Source organism: Neodiprion virginianus, chromosome 5, assembly GCF_021901495.1.
Source record: "Neodiprion virginianus isolate iyNeoVirg1 chromosome 5, iyNeoVirg1.1, whole genome shotgun sequence".
In the NCBI taxonomy this organism is placed as follows: Eukaryota; Metazoa; Arthropoda; class Insecta; order Hymenoptera; family Diprionidae; genus Neodiprion; species Neodiprion virginianus.
Window position 1 is genome coordinate 16,026,713 of NC_060881.1, and position 19,770 is coordinate 16,046,482.

The 19,770-nt window shown below is 36.5% G+C and overlaps 1 protein-coding gene and 1 long non-coding RNA gene across 5 annotated transcripts; one reads left to right on the forward strand and one right to left on the reverse strand.

The window, feature by feature from the left end:
* Positions 1-2,426: 2,426 nt before the first annotated feature.
* LOC124306078 (uncharacterized) lies at positions 2,427-18,518 on the reverse strand. The gene is made up of 4 exons (XM_046766227.1): positions 17,391-18,518; positions 17,107-17,309; positions 3,663-3,802; positions 2,427-3,583 (listed from the first exon to the last, which is right to left on the reverse strand). Exons 1-4 carry the CDS (start codon positions 17,753-17,755, stop codon positions 2,699-2,701), a joined length of 1,593 nt encoding a protein of 530 aa, XP_046622183.1. The 5' UTR covers positions 17,756-18,518; the 3' UTR covers positions 2,427-2,698.
* On the forward strand, positions 11,266-15,817 carry LOC124306092 (uncharacterized). 4 transcript variants are annotated; one of them, XR_006908527.1, is made up of 5 exons: positions 11,307-11,528; positions 11,598-11,856; positions 11,994-12,113; positions 12,658-13,044; positions 14,919-15,817. It is a non-coding gene; the product is annotated as an uncharacterized LOC124306092 (long non-coding RNA). The 4 variants fall into 4 exon arrangements; XR_006908528.1 differs by lacking the exon at positions 14,919-15,817 and having other exon boundaries at positions 11,266-11,518; positions 12,658-14,452; XR_006908525.1 differs by lacking the exon at positions 14,919-15,817 and having other exon boundaries at positions 11,268-11,528; positions 12,658-14,452.
* Positions 18,519-19,770: the final 1,252 nt, after the last annotated feature.

Consider the following 19,770-nt stretch of genomic DNA (forward strand, 5'->3'; position numbering starts at 1 on the left):
GACTGCCTTTTAATTGGTGAAATACTGTCAAGCACCAAGCGGCTAAAAAGAGGTATTCTCACGTTGATCAATTTGCCGTCGTGTATAATATCAGGGGGATGGGGGGCGTAAAGGTTGTGATAACGACTTGTGGAAAAATATACGCGTAATTGTACCCATGAACAACAGATTTATGTGAAAAAAGAATTTTTTAAAACATAATGATTGAAGTAGTCTAAAAATCCCATGTTATTCAAATGAAAAACAAAACGAGCTTATAGGCACGTCTTCTAATTGGACTACAGCGCTCCGTTTTCGCACACATTTTTTGTTCATTTATTTCGAACGTGTCTAGGGGGCGCACTTATCGAAATTCATCAACACCCCAAATAAGGACCACCCTAAGGAACACATACAGTTTGTGTTTGCAAAATACACCAGAATGTGAAACTTTGGTTGGTGGCGGTTAGCTCAATTTGTCAGACATTCAAAAGAACGTACCACGATTTAATAAAGCAGATATCGTGTGACTCTCCAAATCCTTTGTGCTATGTCGGTGATTGTAGTAGTTGTCCAAGTTTTGATATGGTTACACATGAAATGGAAAGTTTATTCGACGATAATTTCGTAGAAAGTATCAGCTACAAACGGTGGACTCATACGGATCGATCTGTTTTAGAAATGATCACGCAAGAAACGGAAACGTTCCTCGAGACGCTAAAGAAACAGACGATAGCCCTCACGAAACATGATTTCATCGCTAAACAGCAAAGTACATGTTTGAAAGACAGAAAAAGTCGTCTACAACCAGGGGAGTTCTTAGTTTTGGGTGACTTTGCTGAAAACTATGCATTTGTTGTTCAAGATGAAATTCAAAGCTTCCACTGGAATAACAACCAAGCTACCATCCATCCTTTTGTTGTGTATTGTGTTGAAAATGTGGACTTAAAGCATAAGAGCTTCGTTATTATCTCAGAAAATCTACAACACAATACAGTCGCGGTCCATCTGTTTCAGAAGAAACTAATCAGTAGGCTTTTTGAGTTCTTCGGTAGTGAAGTTATCAAGAAAATAATTTATTTTACTGACGGTGCTAGTGCACAATATAAAAATAAAAGTAACTTCATTAACTTGATTCATCATTTTGACGACTTTAATGTCGAGGCTGAATGGCATTTCTTTGCAACGTCACATGGAAAAAGTCCATGTGATGGCATTGGTAGAACTGTGAAAAGATTTGCTGCACGTGCAAGTCTACAGCGGCCCAATGAAAATCATATTTTGACTCCAAGGCAATTATTCGAATGAAGTGTGAGTGCATTGAAAAATATCACATTTGACTTCTGCAGCAAGAGCGAACATGAAGAACATGAAAAATTATTGAAGCCGCGATTGAACCAAGCAATAACGGTCGAAGGCACTCGACGATTCCATTCATTTTTACCTCTGTCAATAAAAACTGTACAATGTAGGGTTTACTCTTCCTCTGATGAGTCATTCACCCGTAAATCTATGTGCTAAGATAGCCATGTAAGTTATGAGGAAAACTTTTGCTCACATTTCTAAGTTTAATGCTCAGTTTGATCAAAGATTAATAGATTGTATCCATAGAATAAGCGATTTATTTGTATGAAATATATAATTGTAAGTGCGTTCATTTCGCAGCTTCCACATATCTTCGGGGACGATTATAAGTACTAAAATAAGTAGCAAGTTATGTAAATATTATCATTTATGTGCACTCTTATGGTGTGTAACCGTTATTTTGAATCTCTGTAATAAAAAAACGGTGAAAAACACATTCTTGAAACTTCACTTATCGCTTTGAGCAGGCCTTGTGAAGGTACGGTATTTTTTTCAGATTCTTCAATCATGTCCTACATCGTGAAAATGACTCTAAAATAACGCTGCGACGCCACCGCGGGGTAGCGGTGGACGGCAACCGGCCGCCCGCCATTACGTAGAGACTCGGCGCGCCGCAATTTCATGCGCATCGACACCTTTAATGATTTTTTACTCGAAAACGAAGAAAAACGCCCCTCTGGAATTAATTTACAGGTTGTAGTACAGTTCAAGGAACATGTCAGAATTTTTAAAAAAATTTTTGGTCGTCTCAGTCACTGTTTTAAAAATCTTTGAAAAATTAACTGTTAAGTAAACAATTGATAACAACTTTTTTTTACCAGTTCGTATTTTTTTAAATTCTATGGAGCTGTCCGCGTAATTTAAAAAAAAAAAAAAATATTGTATCTAATTTTTTGCCGAAGTTATGAATTTTTGAAAAAAATGGGAGTCTAATTTGTTATTGTTAATAAAAAATCGAATTTTGCATTATGAGATTCGCGCTTTGGCACAAAAATCTAACTCCCCTTACACGATACACATGCCAAATTAAAAAAATATCTGAGAGATGACTGATCCGGTTGATGCGGAATAGCCCATATAATAAGCGGGTCAACGAAAAACGGCAACGAGTAGTATAGAAATATTTGAAATGCGTATCTCACTTATTCAAATTTGGATGAAACTTTCGGTTGGTAAAAAATTGCTCGATAAACATCAGAGTAATAATGTCACCAGGTAGATCACAAATTTGCATGAATTGAAACAATTTCTCAGGTACAAATGTATTGTCACATTTAATACAATATAAAAACTTGTTACACGTCGTCACATTTAGAGGTATAATAACATGCATATCAATACGAAGGAGATAAAATCAGGTGACATAAACTCGCCGTTTTTTGGGTTTCAGTAAAACTTGGTAAACCGTTGTAGATATGATGCAGAGTCCCATGCTACCAAATATTGCATAAAATATATAGTAGTACCAAAATCCGTCCCACTCGGCGTGAAAGTACCATACAGTTGTAAAGCATGTATTTTGTATCATAACAAATGTGTAGTAAGCAAATAACCACTTATCAGCATATTTGAATTTAATTTTATACTCTATTACAGCGACAATGTAAACCAAGCCTAACCAAAGATTTATGAAAAATGTTGCAGCCGTGTAGTCCTTGGCGAGGTAAAATAAATGAGCTAGCATAATGAGGTAGTGGACACCCAGCACCGCAAACAATGTCCCGGGATAAAATTCGTAAAACACAGCTATGGAAAATATACGAGGCGCGATGAATAAAAACCACCATAGAGAACCTATTGCTCTGCCCATAGGATCGTCTTCGTCTAGACCTTTTTGTGAATATCTTCTTTGGGGCAGTTTCAAACTCGTAGATTTATTAAGGCCAATACCCGTTGCATCTGTACTCACTGGCCTGATCAACGACTCGTGTCCATAATTTTTATCCTCGTTTTTTGGTACGGAATCTGGCCGAGGTGGAGCCGGCATTTTAGGTACTTCTAGAGGCGTAACAATGGTAACACCTCTCAAAGGTGTAGGAGGGGGTGTCACGTGTGCATTTTTTGGAGGTAAGGGTGGTGTCGTAGATATCTGTCGAGTCAAAAGTCGATCATCAGGAATTGACTCCCTAGTGTCTGTTTCTGTTGTGTTTTCGGCAGCGTTAAGAACTTCAGTCTTCCCATCTGTTTCTAATAACGTTGTCGATTCCATAGGTTCTTGGTTTGCAAAGTCTCGAAGCTCCTACGATTTGAGAAAACAGACAATTAGAGTAATAAATTAGTCTAATAGAGAATCTTCCATTATTTCATTTCTTGTTTACCTGCTCACGGTACTTCTTCAGCCACATTGCCCACATTAATTTTCTACCATTTATTCTTTGGCTCTCAAACCTTTGGAAAGACATTGTTTGAATGGAGAGCACCACGATCGACATGAAAATGCTCAATATTTGCACCACGACTGTAACAGAAATTAAGATGGCCATGAAGGGAAAGAAAAATAAATTCATTGATGATGTGAAGAACAGGTAGAGGAAGTGCGGGTACCTCGAAGGCTCGGTATATCCTCAGACACTTGAAGTATGCAACAATAGACACAAAAATATAAACAAAGCGACACATCTCAACTTGTATATACGCATTACGCACACGCTAAGACGGGTCGCTTTGTTTACGCTATTGACTATTGTTGCATACTTCAAGTGTCCGAGGATACCCGCCGTCCGCGGCTACCTACACTTCCCCTATTGTTGCACGACTGATATTGTAATCATCGATGCAAAATCGTCATATCAATCGTCACCTTTCGGCTTAAGTTACATGCAGTACAAACTGTTATGCAAGTTGAACTAGCTTTTAACCCTTATGACGATAAGTAGTACTTGCTACTTCATACTACATGACCTTGGTCATTATACCGTGTCTCGACGAGGACAGTGCGCACCTTATGCGCGTGCGTCAAATCCTTCGAATTTTATTGGCCGACAGTTACCGCCTGATTAAGCAGCCGACGCAATGCCAATCGCGAATATCCCTAGGGAGCTCACCGCGACCTGTGGGCAACTGCTGTCGGTGTTGTTACGAAAAACCGAAGAAACGAAGTATAATAAATCAGATACACGTTAATCGTGTCAATCAAATCGTCGGATTTCTTCAATGGTCAATTTATCACTGTAATCAGAAAGTCATTAGTAACAAAATACTATACCAAAACTTCGCGCTTCCCTTGTGAACATAACCTCTTCCGAGTTCCTGACAGTCGCCATTGACATTGCGTCGGCTGCTCAATCATGCGGTAATTGTCAGCCAGTAAGATTCAAACGACTTGACGCACGTGCATAAGGTGCGCACTTTCCTCATGGACACACGGTAAAATAAAAAGATTAGCGGATGTGAACACTGATGTGTCGACAACACGATTCGGCGTTACAACATTTTTTCAAACATCATGAGCTAATATTCAATTAGAAAAAAAACAATACGTCTATGCCTAGAACGGAAGAAAAATAGCACTCACAATCAGCTGGAGTAACGACTAGCTGATCATATTTCCTGACACTACAGAGACATTCCCATTTTTCCGTTAGTTGAATAACAATTCTCATTTAACAGATACATCTATCCAACTGTTATGTGTACTTTCAAACCCTAATTGCTTGATGTATAATTTTTTCCACGTTTCTTAACCCAATTCTAGACGATACAAATGTCCGGGTATTTAAGGGGTAACATCACTGTAAGAACTAAAGAAAAGTGCTTTTTTGATCACTTTTTTTGGATGGAAAAATAAGATAATAATATTTAAGGAAGTTATTAGGCATATATTTAAGTATAATACAAAAAATTAATATCCACAAATATTCAAAAATGGCGATACAAGAGCCATTCTCGTAAGACACGTTGAATTCTGTGGCACGCAAAATAACTGGTCCTAATATGAATTTAGAAAAAAAACTGCCTAATCTACATGTACTAAAAATATTGATTTTTGTGTAATTGGCGTGTATTTGAATGAGAATGTTCAATTTTCCACCACAGAAAAGGCACTTATTGATTAAAAAATAATGTTTAAATTAACTTATTGAAAATCTCTCACGTATTTGGGTAGCTATTAATACGTAGATTTCACGGTGGCCACCCGTCTGGAAAACCGGGTAAACCGGGAAATGTCAGGGAATTTTGTATGTCAGGGAAAAGTCAGGGAAATGTCAGGGAATTTTTTGGTTGGTCAGGGACTTTTTATAGAACTCACAAATCTGTTGAGTGCTTATTTTTTTTTTACAAATTTAAATTTGTACCAGGTACCATGCGGTGCCGCATGTCTTGCGAGAATGGCTCCAGTGACGCCATTTCTGAATATTTGTTGGTAATAATTTTTTGTGTCATGTCGATTCGATTTCGTTCTTCCGCTCGTATTTCATTTCATTTTTCATTTCTTCCAACACTTCTTTGACTGTTTGTTTACCTAAATCCCAAGAATTCGTTGTCGCATTGTAATGGGAAACAAGTTGAAGCCTGCAATGGAGATTTTCCTGAGCAGTGTAATTTCACATGTCTATATGATACATTTTCGATCTGAAGAGCAAGTCAAATTTGACGCAGACCTCTCGACAGCCATGTCGAAACTAGTCTGACGATTCCAAGACCTGTTAGTCTTCCTAGATTCCGAGAATCCGTAGTTGCAATCTAATGGTAAACAAGTTGAAACGTTCAAAGGTGATTTTACTCAGTCAGTGACATCATCGAAATTCCTAAGGAACAATTAGCAACCCGTTGGAGGCAGGTATTTGGGGCCGAATGTGTGTCGTCATCGTCGAAAAACTTCTTACATGCGCTTATTCTGAGCGAACATGCTGCGAGTGATTACGGGGTTGACCGGACTCGAACAAAGGATACAAAATAATGAAACCTGATACCTTTATCAACACTACAGATGTCGAAAACGACTCATTACCCCCGCCTCGACTGCCAAGTACGTATGCACATTCTACCTACACAAATTTCAAATTTCTCGCCGTTGCGCATGCGCGGTAGGTCGATTTGGGGACTACGAAGATTGTGGTGGCCCCGAACGCGGCTAGCCTAAGTACTGATGATATTGTAACCGCTGTTACGAATAATGCAAATGACATCCAAAAGCAATTTTTAGACTCTAAACTTTTCCTACGAAGAACTTGAATATGCCATTACTGTGTCAGGCCAAGTTCTACCCCTGGGATCTACAAAATAACTTACTATATTTGCTCCTTTTTACTGGAATTTATGAATAGAGTTTTACTAGATTTATGTAATGATATTTTCAACTCCGGCCGATTCCCTGATCAGAATCTTATAGCCTTCATCCCTAAAGGAAACAGTGACAAAGTACGACCAATCTTCTTAGCTTCTTGCTAACATAAAGTTATGGAGAGATTGATCAATTGATATCTGATCTGGTGGCTAGAAACCAATAAACTTTATTCCCCATCACAGTTCGGTTTCCAGAAGGTTAAATCTTGCACAGATAATCTCGCGATCCTGACTACTTCTATGTAACAATGTTTTCGTCGAAAAGCAAGCCTCTCAGCTCTTTTTCTTGATGTGAAAAGCGCATTCAATGAGGTAGTAGCACAAATGTACCGGAGAATCTTAAGTCCTTGAAACGACTTAAAAAATATAATCAGTTCATAAAAAATCTTAATTTTTTTTCGCAATATTTGCGTTTGGATTCCAAAGATCGTAAATCTTGTGTTGTAACTAAAGGCTTATCCCTAGGAAGTGTGTTTAGTCCCATTTTATACGTAATCTGTGCAAGACAAATTCTACTATCGTACAAAATGATGTAGAGAATCAGCAATTCCCTGATGATATCTCTCTATTAAAAATGAAAATTTAGCCAAGGCTATGATAAACTTACAACTCGCGGTTAACAAGCCGATCCTAAAATGATGTTCCTTTTGTGTAAATCACTTACTATGTTCCGACGGGAACTGCACTTTCTTAATTTCTCTGTACCCAGATACACTTTTTGGCAAGATACAATACATTCAAAACACTTCGTTAATAATTTGTATGGGATATAGACACAATACCCCTATTAATTTATTTGCAGGGAAGTCAAAAGTCCCTTACTTAAAATACAAAATTAGTTATTTATGCTTTGAATATGGATTAAATTCATGTCTTATAATAAAAAAAAACCGTATTGTTTAAATCTCGAAGCCATTCATGGCCTATATGTTAATTTTCTTTTTGAAAACAATTATGCAAAACCACTAATTTTTGATTGTTATGAAAAAATATGGTTTCACAATGAACTTATCATTTAGTTTGATGTTTTCTAAAGGACTCCGCAGAATCCTCATAGAAAGTGGGTCCGGATCTAATTGTCTGGATGTTCAATATGTTATAGTACTGTTACGGTTTCCCCCTTCGAATATGCATGTATTTATTTAATTAATCAAAATGAAGATCTGATGTTCCCTGACAACGAACGTCTTTTGGAATCAACGAGTAGCTTGTGAATTCCTGAAACAGACTCTAAAAACGACACACGTCTACGTGTACTTTTATCCTAAATAAACCGCCCCAGTCTTTTGAATTCTCCTGATTATTTATTTCGCCCACTTACGTAAGAGTACATATCCTCTCGATCAAAAGTTCTCATGGTTAGAAATCCGAAGAATCAGTAGTTTCTGAGGTATAGGCTTCGAAAAGGGATGTATGGATTTTTGGATATCTACGGATTAAGCGATTTTTACGAATTACAAAGCTTAAGGAAATACCTGACTTAACCTCCATTTTTTCCACGGAATGCGTAGCGCTCACTTATTGTATGGACTTTATCGATCAGTACACATAACCACAAAGAGTTTCGTATTTTTACTGACTCTGAAACCGTGCTTAAAGCTCTGAATAATAAAAAAAAAAATGTAGAATCTGAATTCCCTTGATGACTGATTTGAGAAATAAGTAAGTCTTATTGTTAGCTTAAAATAGACGCAGAGATGGTCCTAATCTGAATCTCGTCGCATATCGGGATACCGAGTAATGAAAACGCGAATCTAGATGCGAAAACTGCTGCTATGGGTGGTAAACTTTTGAACATTCAATTACCTTCCACAGACCGAACATACAAATATACAACTATTTGTTATGAAGACTATGAACAGCTATTAATCTTAGTAGGTCAAAATAAAGAAGAATGGTACTTTAAGTATTTTCACAATAAAAAAAAAAAAAACGAGAAATCGATTAAGATCAAGTTACGTCTTTAAATAATAACTTTCATAGGTGACATATCGTTGCCAGTGATTTACGGAAATGCGGAGAAAGCTGAGATACAATTGAATACGTTTTTCAGCAATGCACATTATATGGGAATGAAAGAATAACTATGTAAAAAAATCTACGAAAACCCCAATTGTATGGGCTCCTAGCAGCGTTTCTGTCTACAATCAATCAAAGAGAATATCACACCTCCAAATCACAGATTCTATTCAAACATGTAAAGGTGATTATTTGGCACAAAATATGAGGCCTCTGACGCACAGAACGATCCCACAGGGGTTTTGTCGCTCGACTCATTAAATAATATACCACTGTGGAGCCATTTATCCTCCTCTGCTACGGCTCTAAACTAATTCAACCAACTAGAGTGTATTATCAGAACTTTGTCAGCCGATTTACGAAACTTAATATTTGATGCCCGAACTCAACATTTTTTAACTTTGACGCTACAGTAAGGCGTACCACTGTGCAGGAATGACGGGAATCAAGCCGATGTAAAGTTTAGTATCATACTAAAGAGATGTTTTAGCGTGCCTCGGCTAATTATTCAGAAATAAAGTAAACTGAAGAACAACATAATAAAACAGCATTATAACATATAACTTCCAATTACATTGATTCACTTTCGAGATTATTCAGTCATATTATCAGATAATTGTACTGCGTTCGAGATACTCTAAGATGCTTTTTAGCATTTTCAAGCATTGGATACTCTCCACTAAACGCACGTCATAGCCGATGACTGCAATACACTTGACATATAGTTGAACATTAGATCTCGAACGCTCCAATTTCGCAGTCAGTCCTCATTGCATTCTACGATAGGTGCGTGGGAAAAACAGCATTGACAGGACTAAAGTAAATATCACTAGTTGTGGTGTGAAGAAAATACCGGTGTGTGTAAACCTGTAACTCTGGAAATAATCACACAGCAGTAATTTCTCTACTCTTACCACTTTTATGATAACGATACTTTTATCATAACCATTTGCACATCAAATAGATTGACTTTCACGATCAATATTTCCGACAGGTTCTACTTACCTAATGCAATGATTAAATGTGTCTGAACTTGGCCCAGCACTTTTCGAAATTAATATTTTTAAAAATTGTGCTGAGTTGTGCTCGTTTTGTGCTCACTTGTGCCGTAAAACTTGATCTCTCAACCTCGACAGTTTTCCAGGAATTTCGAAAAAACCAAATTACGACCAGCCCAGCACTTGTCGAATATCAACTTTTTTCAAATCGTGCTGAATTGTGCTCAATTTGTGCTAACTTGTGCTATTTCAGTTAAAAAAAAAGTATTTCAAAAATAATTTATTTTCGGTTTTTTCTGCATTTTTTGTTTCCTTGCACTTGTGCCAAGTTGTCTGGCGAAGGGCCTCAATTTTTCCAATTAACAAGACTCGTGGAGACCGAAAGTTGTGAAAAATTCATTATTTCTTTAATGCATTACCGAATGTATTATGCATATTTTTCAATTGATTATAGCTGCTGTTACTAATTAATCAGGTAATGAATAATTGATGGTCAAAATTATATTTCACTAATTCGTTAATGGTTAATGAAATTTAAATCCATGATCCATTAATTATTCATCTAATGGATAATGGAACTTTAATCAAAGTGCAAAAGTCGACAATAAAATACACTTCAATCTTATTTTATTCATAGATATTCTGCATCAAAATCTAAATTTTTGAGACTCGCGCGATTGTCGGTAGATAATTTGATCTACTTTTTAAATGCAATCGACAATACTCTTATTCAAGAATTGGCATTCAATAGATATTTATGTAGATCATTTTTTAAAAACTCTCGGACTTTCTGTAGTCGAGCGGGAAGAGGGCCAATTCAGATTTGGAAGAAGTTTGAGTCCTTGGTCTGCACAACTCAGCAAAAGTAATACATTACTATTTAAATTTTTCCTTTTTTTTAGATTAGTAAATTATGTACCAAGGACGTAAAGTGAGTTTTTTAAGCCGAGGAAAAAACTCTATTGTCTAATTGAAATTTTTTTTTAACCGCATACGACACCAGTAGGTACAAATTGAGCACAACTCAGCACAAGTGAGAAATTTTCGAATTTCTCGAAATTGTCGAGATTTTGGAAATGGTTGTCACTACTCGAGGGATTATTCAATCTTACAGGGGTAATGGCAGACCGAAGCGAGCTCTGTCTTAACCAAAAGATGGAGCCCTTGCCTAACACAACTCAGCACAAGTCAAAGATTCTAATTTTTGATTTTTTAAAAATACATTAATTTTTTTTATTTTCGTTCAAATTTCTTTTCGAAACTGAAAACGGCACAAACGACCACAAATCGAGCACAACTCGGCAGAAGTGACAGATTTCCGAACGTCTCAAAATTATCGATTTTTTTTTTTATTGTTGGTAACTGCTAGGGAGATTATTCATTCTTACAAGGGTAAAGGTAGTCCGGAGCAAGTTCTTTCGAAGATAAAAGTTTGAGCCCTGGTCTAGCACAAGTCATGGATTCGACTTTTGGATTTTTCAAAAAAACAAATTATTTTTTTGATTTTTCGTTTTAATTTTTTTTTCGAAACCGACAACGGCACAAGCCAGCACAAATCGAGCACAACTCGGCACAAGTTGCAGACTTTCGAATTTCTCAAAATTATCGACATTTTTGAAATTTTGGTCACTGCTTGGGGGATTATTCATTCTTACAATGGTAAAGGTTGTCCGGAGCGAGTTTCGTCACACATAAAAGTTTGAGCTCTGGCCTAGCACAACTCAGCACATGTCACAGATTCGACTTTTGGATTTAAAAAAAAAGAATCATTTTTTTGATGTTTTGTTTGAATTTTTTTTCAAAAATGAAAACGGCACAAGCGAGCACAATTCGAGGACAACTCGGCACAAGTCGCAGATCTTCGAATAACGGTACGGTAAGGTAAGAAAAGTTTGAGCCTTTCTCTAGCACGCCTCAGTAAAAGTAATAATTTTTTTTTTTTTTTTTCAGCGAAACTAAATACGGCACAAGTTAGCACAAATTGAGCACAATTCAGCACGATTTGAAAAAAGTTGATATTCGAAAAGTGCTGGGCTGGTCGTAATTTGGTTTTTTCAAAATTCCTGGAAAACTGTCGAGGTTGAGAGATCAAGTTTTACGGCACAAGTGAGCACAAAAGGAGCACAACTCAGCACAATTTTTAAAAATATTAATTTCGAAAAGTGCTGGGCCAAGTTCACACACATAATGATTGATCCTGTTAGCTTGTGTATGTTTGGTTAGGTTATGTTTATCAATCAAACGATTGCGTGTACATCACAGCTCAATACAAAAATTTTAAGCGCTACAATATCATCTATAGTGGTAAGCTTGAAAACAACTTTTACCACTTTCATACGGTTACAGATATCGATCGATAAGAAGTGGTTCTGTGGTTTCTTCCCATAAAAGTATAAGAATACAGCAGGGGAGCTGTAAGCTTTCGTGCAAGCAGAAGTGTCTCCTTACCAGAGAAAGAAAATCAAGGTAACTATGTAGAGCGTCTAATTGTATGTTATATATGCCGCTAGGGAAAGAAAGGTTTTCGTTCTCTTTCTCTTTGTAGTTAGGCGACACGTTCCGAGCCGCCTACCCTCCATCATGCTTATATAATACCTCTATGGTTGGCAACAATAACGTAGTGCATTGGTCGAGATCTGTCGTGATCTGTCAGATACATAGGAGCTTACTTTCTGATTCTAAATTGGTTGAAATAATTATCTAACCACTCCAGACTGTCCTGTTCCGAAAAAAAACAATACAAATTAATTATAGATCAATAACAGTTTGTGGTTATTTCATGATGATTCGTAGTTTCTGTATTCGTCGAGCTGTCGCATAGAAACGGCGAAGGAACATAACCTCTCGAAATTAAACGTTAATATAAGTAAATTAACCAGACCCGGCTAGCATCATTGCATTAGATAAGTATATAATCTTCCGAAAATATTGACTATAGAAATAAATATTTTCAATATGGTTATTTATATAATTTTTCTTAGCGAAATTGATGCTCTGTGATTATTTGCAGGTTTTCGAATGCCACTGGTGAGAAAAGGATTATTGTCTTTATATTGAATGTGCAGTTACTGAGTATGTGGTGTAAACGTTAATAAGGAATTGCGTCAAATTAGAGATGTTCAACATTTATGAATGAAAATGAAAATTTGCGAGAAAAACAACGAAATGCATATGGCACAACCAATTGCCAGCGTCGGAATAATGGAGTAGAAATAATTCAAGCCTGTTTGCTACTTGTAAAGGACAATGGCGCAATATTTCGAAGAAATCCGAATCAAACAGACGCAATGCATCTATTGTCATAAGCCAGCGTGATACAAAAATTCTCTTCAACTCTATTTTCCTCATTCCTGAGTAGTGCGTGTTGGCCTTGCTGTGGCGTCAAAGTTGAAAAATGGTGAGTGTGCGCTTTCAATATTAATTTTGGTAGTTGGCTGACAAAGTTTCAGTAATATACTCGAGTTGGTTGAATTAGTTTAGAGCCGTAGCAGAGGACTGATAAATGGCTCGACAGTGGTACATTATTGAATGAGTCAAGCAACTAGAAGCCTATGGATTTGTTCTGTGCATCAGGGGCTTCATATTTTGGTCCAAGTAAACACCTTTATAAATTTGAACAGATTCTGTGATCCGAAGGTGTGATATTCTGCTTGTTAGTGTCCGTGTTTGTTATTTTGATTTACGCCGCAAGGTGCGGTTATGATGTCGGGATGTGATGTGAAACAAAGAAAAAAGCAGCTTCCGTCTCTTTTTCTCCCAAATGCGGCGCATGCGCCGTCGATCCTAGTTCAGACTACCATCACCACTGATAATTCTGTTCTTTGCAAGACCTATATGTAAGACTGTACTCTTATGCACGGAACTCTATATACACTGGAATGCGCGCAATGGAAGTGGGGGCCGGTGAGAGCAAGTTAGTTGTTTCATACCTTCCGTACTTGTCGCACACATAACTGCGTTCTGTGCTGCAAATGTAAGTCAGGTGCTTTGACAGATCTTGGAAGCGCATCGAATTTAGATATTATCAGTGCATTATATGTATGTATAAGTCCTTATGAAACCAATGAAAGGGAAGAAAAGTATATAATAGATGTGAGAAGATATAATTCGAAATTGTTTTATTCAGTTCTCGGATATATTACTGTCTAATTATCTTTATACAAATGTAAATACGTGTCTCGGTAATTAATTCACTTTAAAGTGGAATAGCTGTTTCATCTAAATAAAATCAAAAAAAATATAACCAGGTTCAACTGTCAGCAACAGTTTATGCCGCGCTTGAAGCAAACACCCCAACACACCAGTCATTTGCTCTGACGGTCAATGTTTTATGCAAAATGGTCAACACATATTAGACAAGTGCAGAAGGTATATAACACAACTATCTCTCTCTTATTGCTGGTCACTGCACTGAACATAGATCCGTGTGATGTAATATACCTATGTATACATCAGTTTGGGGACTTCTTGTATATCGCGAACCATATGATCAATATTAGAACCATGCCATTCATTTATAGACAGTAAGTGGGAAACCCTCGCGATCAAAAATTTCGATCAGTTTCCAGACCTGTATATAGGACAGGGTCCAAGCCCTACAGAAAGTTCTTAACAAACTGCATCTTGGATTTGGATTATAATGAAAGGTCGAATAAATTGAATCTTCCTTGACTAAAAATGAGAAGAGAAAAAGGCGACCAATTCCAATGGTTTATGCTTTTAACGGGTCATTATGATATGAATCAGAAGGAGTTTTTCAGGCTATCAAGGAACATGCAGCTATGAGACCATCGTCTAAAACTTGAGCACAGTCCACTTATCAAAAATCATTCATCGAAAAACTTTATTAGTAATAGAGTGGTAGCAGTGTAGAAATCACTTCGAAGTGCGTTTATTGATGCAAGCACAGTCAATCAATTTAAAAATAGGTTGAATGCTTGTCGCTATATGTGTACTCAAGAAAACTGGATCGTTCGGACAAGCTTTGCAAGTACTGACTATCAATCGAACTCAGTTATAGCTATTATAGCTTGCCAGCTCTTGTACAAGCTATTACAAATTCAGTAACTCGCTTTTGAATCAGGCGAATGGAGCAAAGAATCTGAGGGTTTATTTTGACAGCAGAATGACATTTAACAAACATCTTGACTACGTCGTCTACAAATCTGTTAGAAAGATCAACTTCGTCAAGCAGTTCTCTATATTATTCAAGAATGTTATTACTTTCACTACCTTATACTATTCACTCATATTTCCTGATTTGCTTTATAGTTCAATTACGTAGAGGCCCTGGGCCTGCACTGCTCGACGGCAGTATGGAAGAACGGGACATCTCAAATTGTGCTAGAAAAACGTGACATTTCAGATTGCACCAAAAAAAGATGACATATGAAATTGTGCTAGAAGATTGTGACATCTCAGATTGTGCCAGAAAAACGTGACATCTCAAATTATACCAGAAGAACGTGACATCTTAAATTGAGAAAGAAGCAGATTGATTGTAGTGAACTGCTCCGACAGTTCAATCCTAATTACAATCAAGGTTCCTGCTCACCTATTTATAGGCTTTTTGGTTGTGTAACGATAACGCTGATTGGCTGGACATCTATAATTCTACTTTGCCTTCTGTCTCTTGTTAGCCCCGCAAACTATTTTTGTATAATTGGTAGTTGCAAATGTACTCTTTTTTGTTTATTACTTCTAGTTTCTTTTCCCATATACCACTATGTAAACTGTTTTTGCTTTTCTTTTTTTATGAATGTAAAAGGGTGCTTTACCCGTTGAACAATAAATAAATAAATGAATAAATAAATGGCTATCAAGCTATTATACTAGTAAATGATTCTTTGGAATACGTACAGAATACTCAAACACCAAAAATGTTTACAAATTCATTCATTCTACGAAAACAAGGATTATCTTTCGAAATTGAACACATCAGTGAAATGGAAACGTAAGTTTTTAATTTAAGATCGCATATGATTAACCCAATCAGTGTTGGGGGGGGGGGGAGGGGGGGGGGGGGGTCGATTCGATCCAGTTCAGAATCGCAAACCCCCCCTCCTATTCTAAAACTACGCAAGAGGACAGGAGTGCACCCCTACTTCAAGAATCGTACTCTCAAGTAAAAATCTCACATTGAGTACTGAGTCCCCACCCCCTTTCAGTCAGCCGTAGCGAGCGGTCGAAATTTGGTTTGGGTTAATTTATCCGCTGTCCCTACTCTTAACATTTACATTGTGACAGACAATAGTTTATAGTTTTATATATTATTGTATAATTTTTTCTTTTTTTTTTTGTACTTTTTTGTACAATGTCACTTGATATTATTCAAATTAAATACCGTGTGTACATGATTTAGATTGAAAAATGGCCAGACGCTTTGGGGGATAACTTGTATATTGTGTATATTTTCTACCAAAACCTCCTACATTCCTAAAAAAAATTCATGTATTCATAAAAAAATAAGTGTTCCAATTTCATAAAATTATCTTGTAATATTTTTTTATTGAAAGGCAGTTTTGACCTTTAATTTGCATTTTTACCCATTCCATTTCATACATTGGTCTCTGAATTTTTAATTTTTTTAAGAAGACTACGTTTTTTCACGAGTTTATGTACTTATTGTTATTTCTATGATCAATTTAAAAAACATTTTATGGCAAAAGTTCATCATGAAGTAGAAGCCTTAAGCATGACACATGAATTTTTTCAGGTTTTCAAGAAGATGGTTTCGAGCCGTTTTGAGCATGAGGTTGATTCACCTCACCACCCCGCCCCACTTAAGTGGTGCAAAAAAGACGCTACAGCGATCGGATTAAATCTATATTAATGTATCTTGCTGAATTCCTGCTTATAGTCAAAGAAAAATCAACGTTAAATATATCTGAGGAACCGTTCAGTAATTCAAGTATAACGAGGAACATACTATTTTAACATACATGCTTTTTGTTCTTTTCTTAATATTATTCAACTGAATGATTCTATTGATAATCCAATCCACAAAATTTCAGGTTCATAGTAAAATGACCCACTAAACACAAAACAAAATATTTATTTGAAGTGTGTATATTCATATTTCACAATGAGATTTCATCTTTAAATCATATTTTTTACTGTTTGGCGATGGTTTGGTCGTGATGGGCGTATTTTTATTGATGAACTGAACTTTTTCGCTTAAAAGACGTTTTTCAAGCACTTATTTCACAAGCTAAAACTTTTAAAAACGTGCATTTATCAATCCAACTAGCTTCTGGTAGTACTAAAGAATTTGAAAACATTTTAAAAACTCTTTTCCACTCAACAAAATGTATTCCCAAAGTTACAGGAATATCAGAACCATCAGATCGAGAACTGTCCTCAGAATTGAAAGAATGCCCCATTTACATTCTCACATGATTCAGTAATTTTGCCAATATGTAAATTCATAACAGACAATAATATAATTTTAAATACATACTTGACTGGTATGACCGCAAAACAGACTGTTGTCTAAAAAGGAGATGAGTCTGAAAGATCGACTGCGGGGCTGCTTGAAACCATGCTTGAAGAAAGAAATACAGTTCGATAGCTGCAGGCTTTGCGGCAATAGTCAGGGTTCGAGTTCTCTCAACACCCGAGAGCATTATCGCATCCACAGCCAACACTATCATACCGGCATACCTAAAAACATGCAACAATCAACTACAACGGGGATTTTAATATTAGAATTAATCACAGCTTACGTATATTAACGACTTCTACCTGTACAACGCGAAAAGTGGAAACATAAACAACTGGCAAATCTGCAGTATGAACCATGTAATAACTCCTTTCGATATCTTCTCATCTTCGCTCATCCACCAGTCGGGCCTCGATACGGTCAACACAAAATAGGCAATCGCAGGTGCGTACATAATGGCAAGGGTGCAGCTGCCCCATATGGGATTGCTCTCCCTAAAGTGTTGTTCAACAACGACCAGATCAGCTGAGAAATGTACCAAGTAAATCGCGCAGTTTATCAACGTCGGTATCAAGAACACCAAGTAAATCTGTTCTGTTGATCGCAGGGGCATCCGCATGCAGTGAGTTGCCTTGGCCTGGCAAATTGGAGGCTCGTCATTCACCATCTCCGTCACTCCTATGCAATTCCGTATGCGATAACTACTTTCCGCAATCACTTGTCTCTCGTGTTTCTATCAAGACGTTTTTTGCACTCATCGGTCAAGTACAAAGCATCAGCTGTCTGCTTCACGGTACAAAATTCCTTGGCTACACTTGTTCAGTGCAATTTTATTATCTCAGGTGGATGAGTCAACTGTATAAAGTGAGTAATCATGGAAATTCGTGGCAACTATTACATAGTTGAACTCCAGAAGTTGGAAAAGAACTGATTGACGTTTTTTTTTAGAGCCGGTAGCGATCTTGTATCTGCAACTGGCTATACTCAGCGTGTAATTCAAATAAACAAAGAATGTATATTAATAGAAAAGAGTTCTGCAGCACACACATCACACTTTAAATATCAACAATGAGGATACGCAGGTTGAATACCAGATATATACAGAAGGCTTGTAGCTCTTTTTGAAAGATACGTTGACATAATTTTTGGTACTAGGAAATAAATAACAGAAGACTGTGAAAATATTTCTTCTATAATGATAAATGCACTTTACTGACACTGTTGTAAAATTATGGTGGTTAGTCAGCTCCTGACAACAAAAAGATAAGTAGATAAGACTCCTACTACAGTGAGATAAGATTTGTGTAGGAACCCACAAGCTGGAAAGGTTCATTGATATGAAAGTTACAATAACGTGAAGATAGCAGCAAGCCATAGCATTGGTGTACAGGTATGGACTATACGTAATTACCACATACAGCAACACTGACATACATGTATAATCACGACCACGAAGCTGACAACGCCTACCATCCCTACCTTCCAATTTCAAGGCCAGCCTTTGGGCATGCCTCAGAATATAGCTGATTGAATCAGTCAGCCTATTCTGCTGATGAAAACAATAGAGTTATTCAACACATATTTCGGTGTCCGCTGGAGGCTTATGACCCGTAAAATACGTTTGCTCTTATAATTCAATTAGTTCAAAAACCACAAAAATCAATCCAAGCACGCCAGAAAACGTCTATCGGAGGAATCAACATTTTTTTTGTCGAGGAAATCAATTAAAACAAATAAGGGGCGGAGAAACAAAATAAAAACTATAAAAACTGTCAAAAAAAATCACAAACAGTGTAACCAGTGTCATAAAGTCACTGAAAAAATTTAAATAGATATAAGGAACTTGTGTTGAAGTCATAAAACTTTCTAATGGGGAAGGAACTTCCTCGACTGCGGCACAACGAGTTTTGAATTCGATCTACTCGCAAACGAACTCCACAGTATTCATGAAATTTTAGCATCAACTTGTTCTTAATAGAACCAATCAGCGGGCTTGTTTTAATTCCTGCCAACATTTTCACCAAAGGTGTAGAATCTCTTTAACTAAGAGCTACGTTGTCATGCTTATCACAAAAATGATTAATAACATCAAATTGTAATTATTTTTACTTGTTCATATCTCGCAAGTTTTTTAATGTGTATTGGAATTGTTTTATATGTGGAGCATTGCCTGAGGGATCGATCACAACCAGAACTTGAGATTTTAGATTTCCCCTAGAATTTTTTGTATGAAAGTACAAATCCAAATAGGTCCAAAAATTTTTACCCGCCCCAATTAGCAATATAATTTAATTTCATATTTCGAAGTGCTTATTTTCCTAGAACTGCAATAAACTCAGAAAAATCTCATAAGATGTAACAACACTTTTGAGCCCTTGTCTAAAATAGACTTGTTACAACAAAAGATATGTTTTGAATAATAATTATAAATATTTATAAATTATAAATATTTCATTTCACAATATTTCCATTACTTTATAATTTTACTCGGATGTGCTTTTCTTTTTCGTTATCATAGCAAAAATTCATTAAAATAACTATTTTTTTTTCAAATATCACTCTTCAAAATAAGATATCTTTTTTCTGTAACTACAACTCCATTTTTGATAGCAACTCAGAAATTTTGTCATGTTCCGCTACATTTATCTGTATATTCATCAGATTTCAGAAAATGAGTGCTTT

Coding starts and splice junctions, on each gene's coding strand:
- LOC124306078 (XM_046766227.1), bottom strand. CDS start 17,755: ATGGTGAATGACGAGCCTCCAATTTGCCAGGCCAAGGCAACTCACTGC. Junction 17,310..17,390: donor CCACTTTTCGCGTTGTACAG/GTAGAAGTCGTT, acceptor GCATGTTTTTAG/GTATGCCGGTATGATAGTGT. Junction 3,584..3,662: donor TGAAGAAGTACCGTGAGCAG/GTAAACAAGAAA, acceptor CTCAAATCGTAG/GAGCTTCGAGACTTTGCAAA.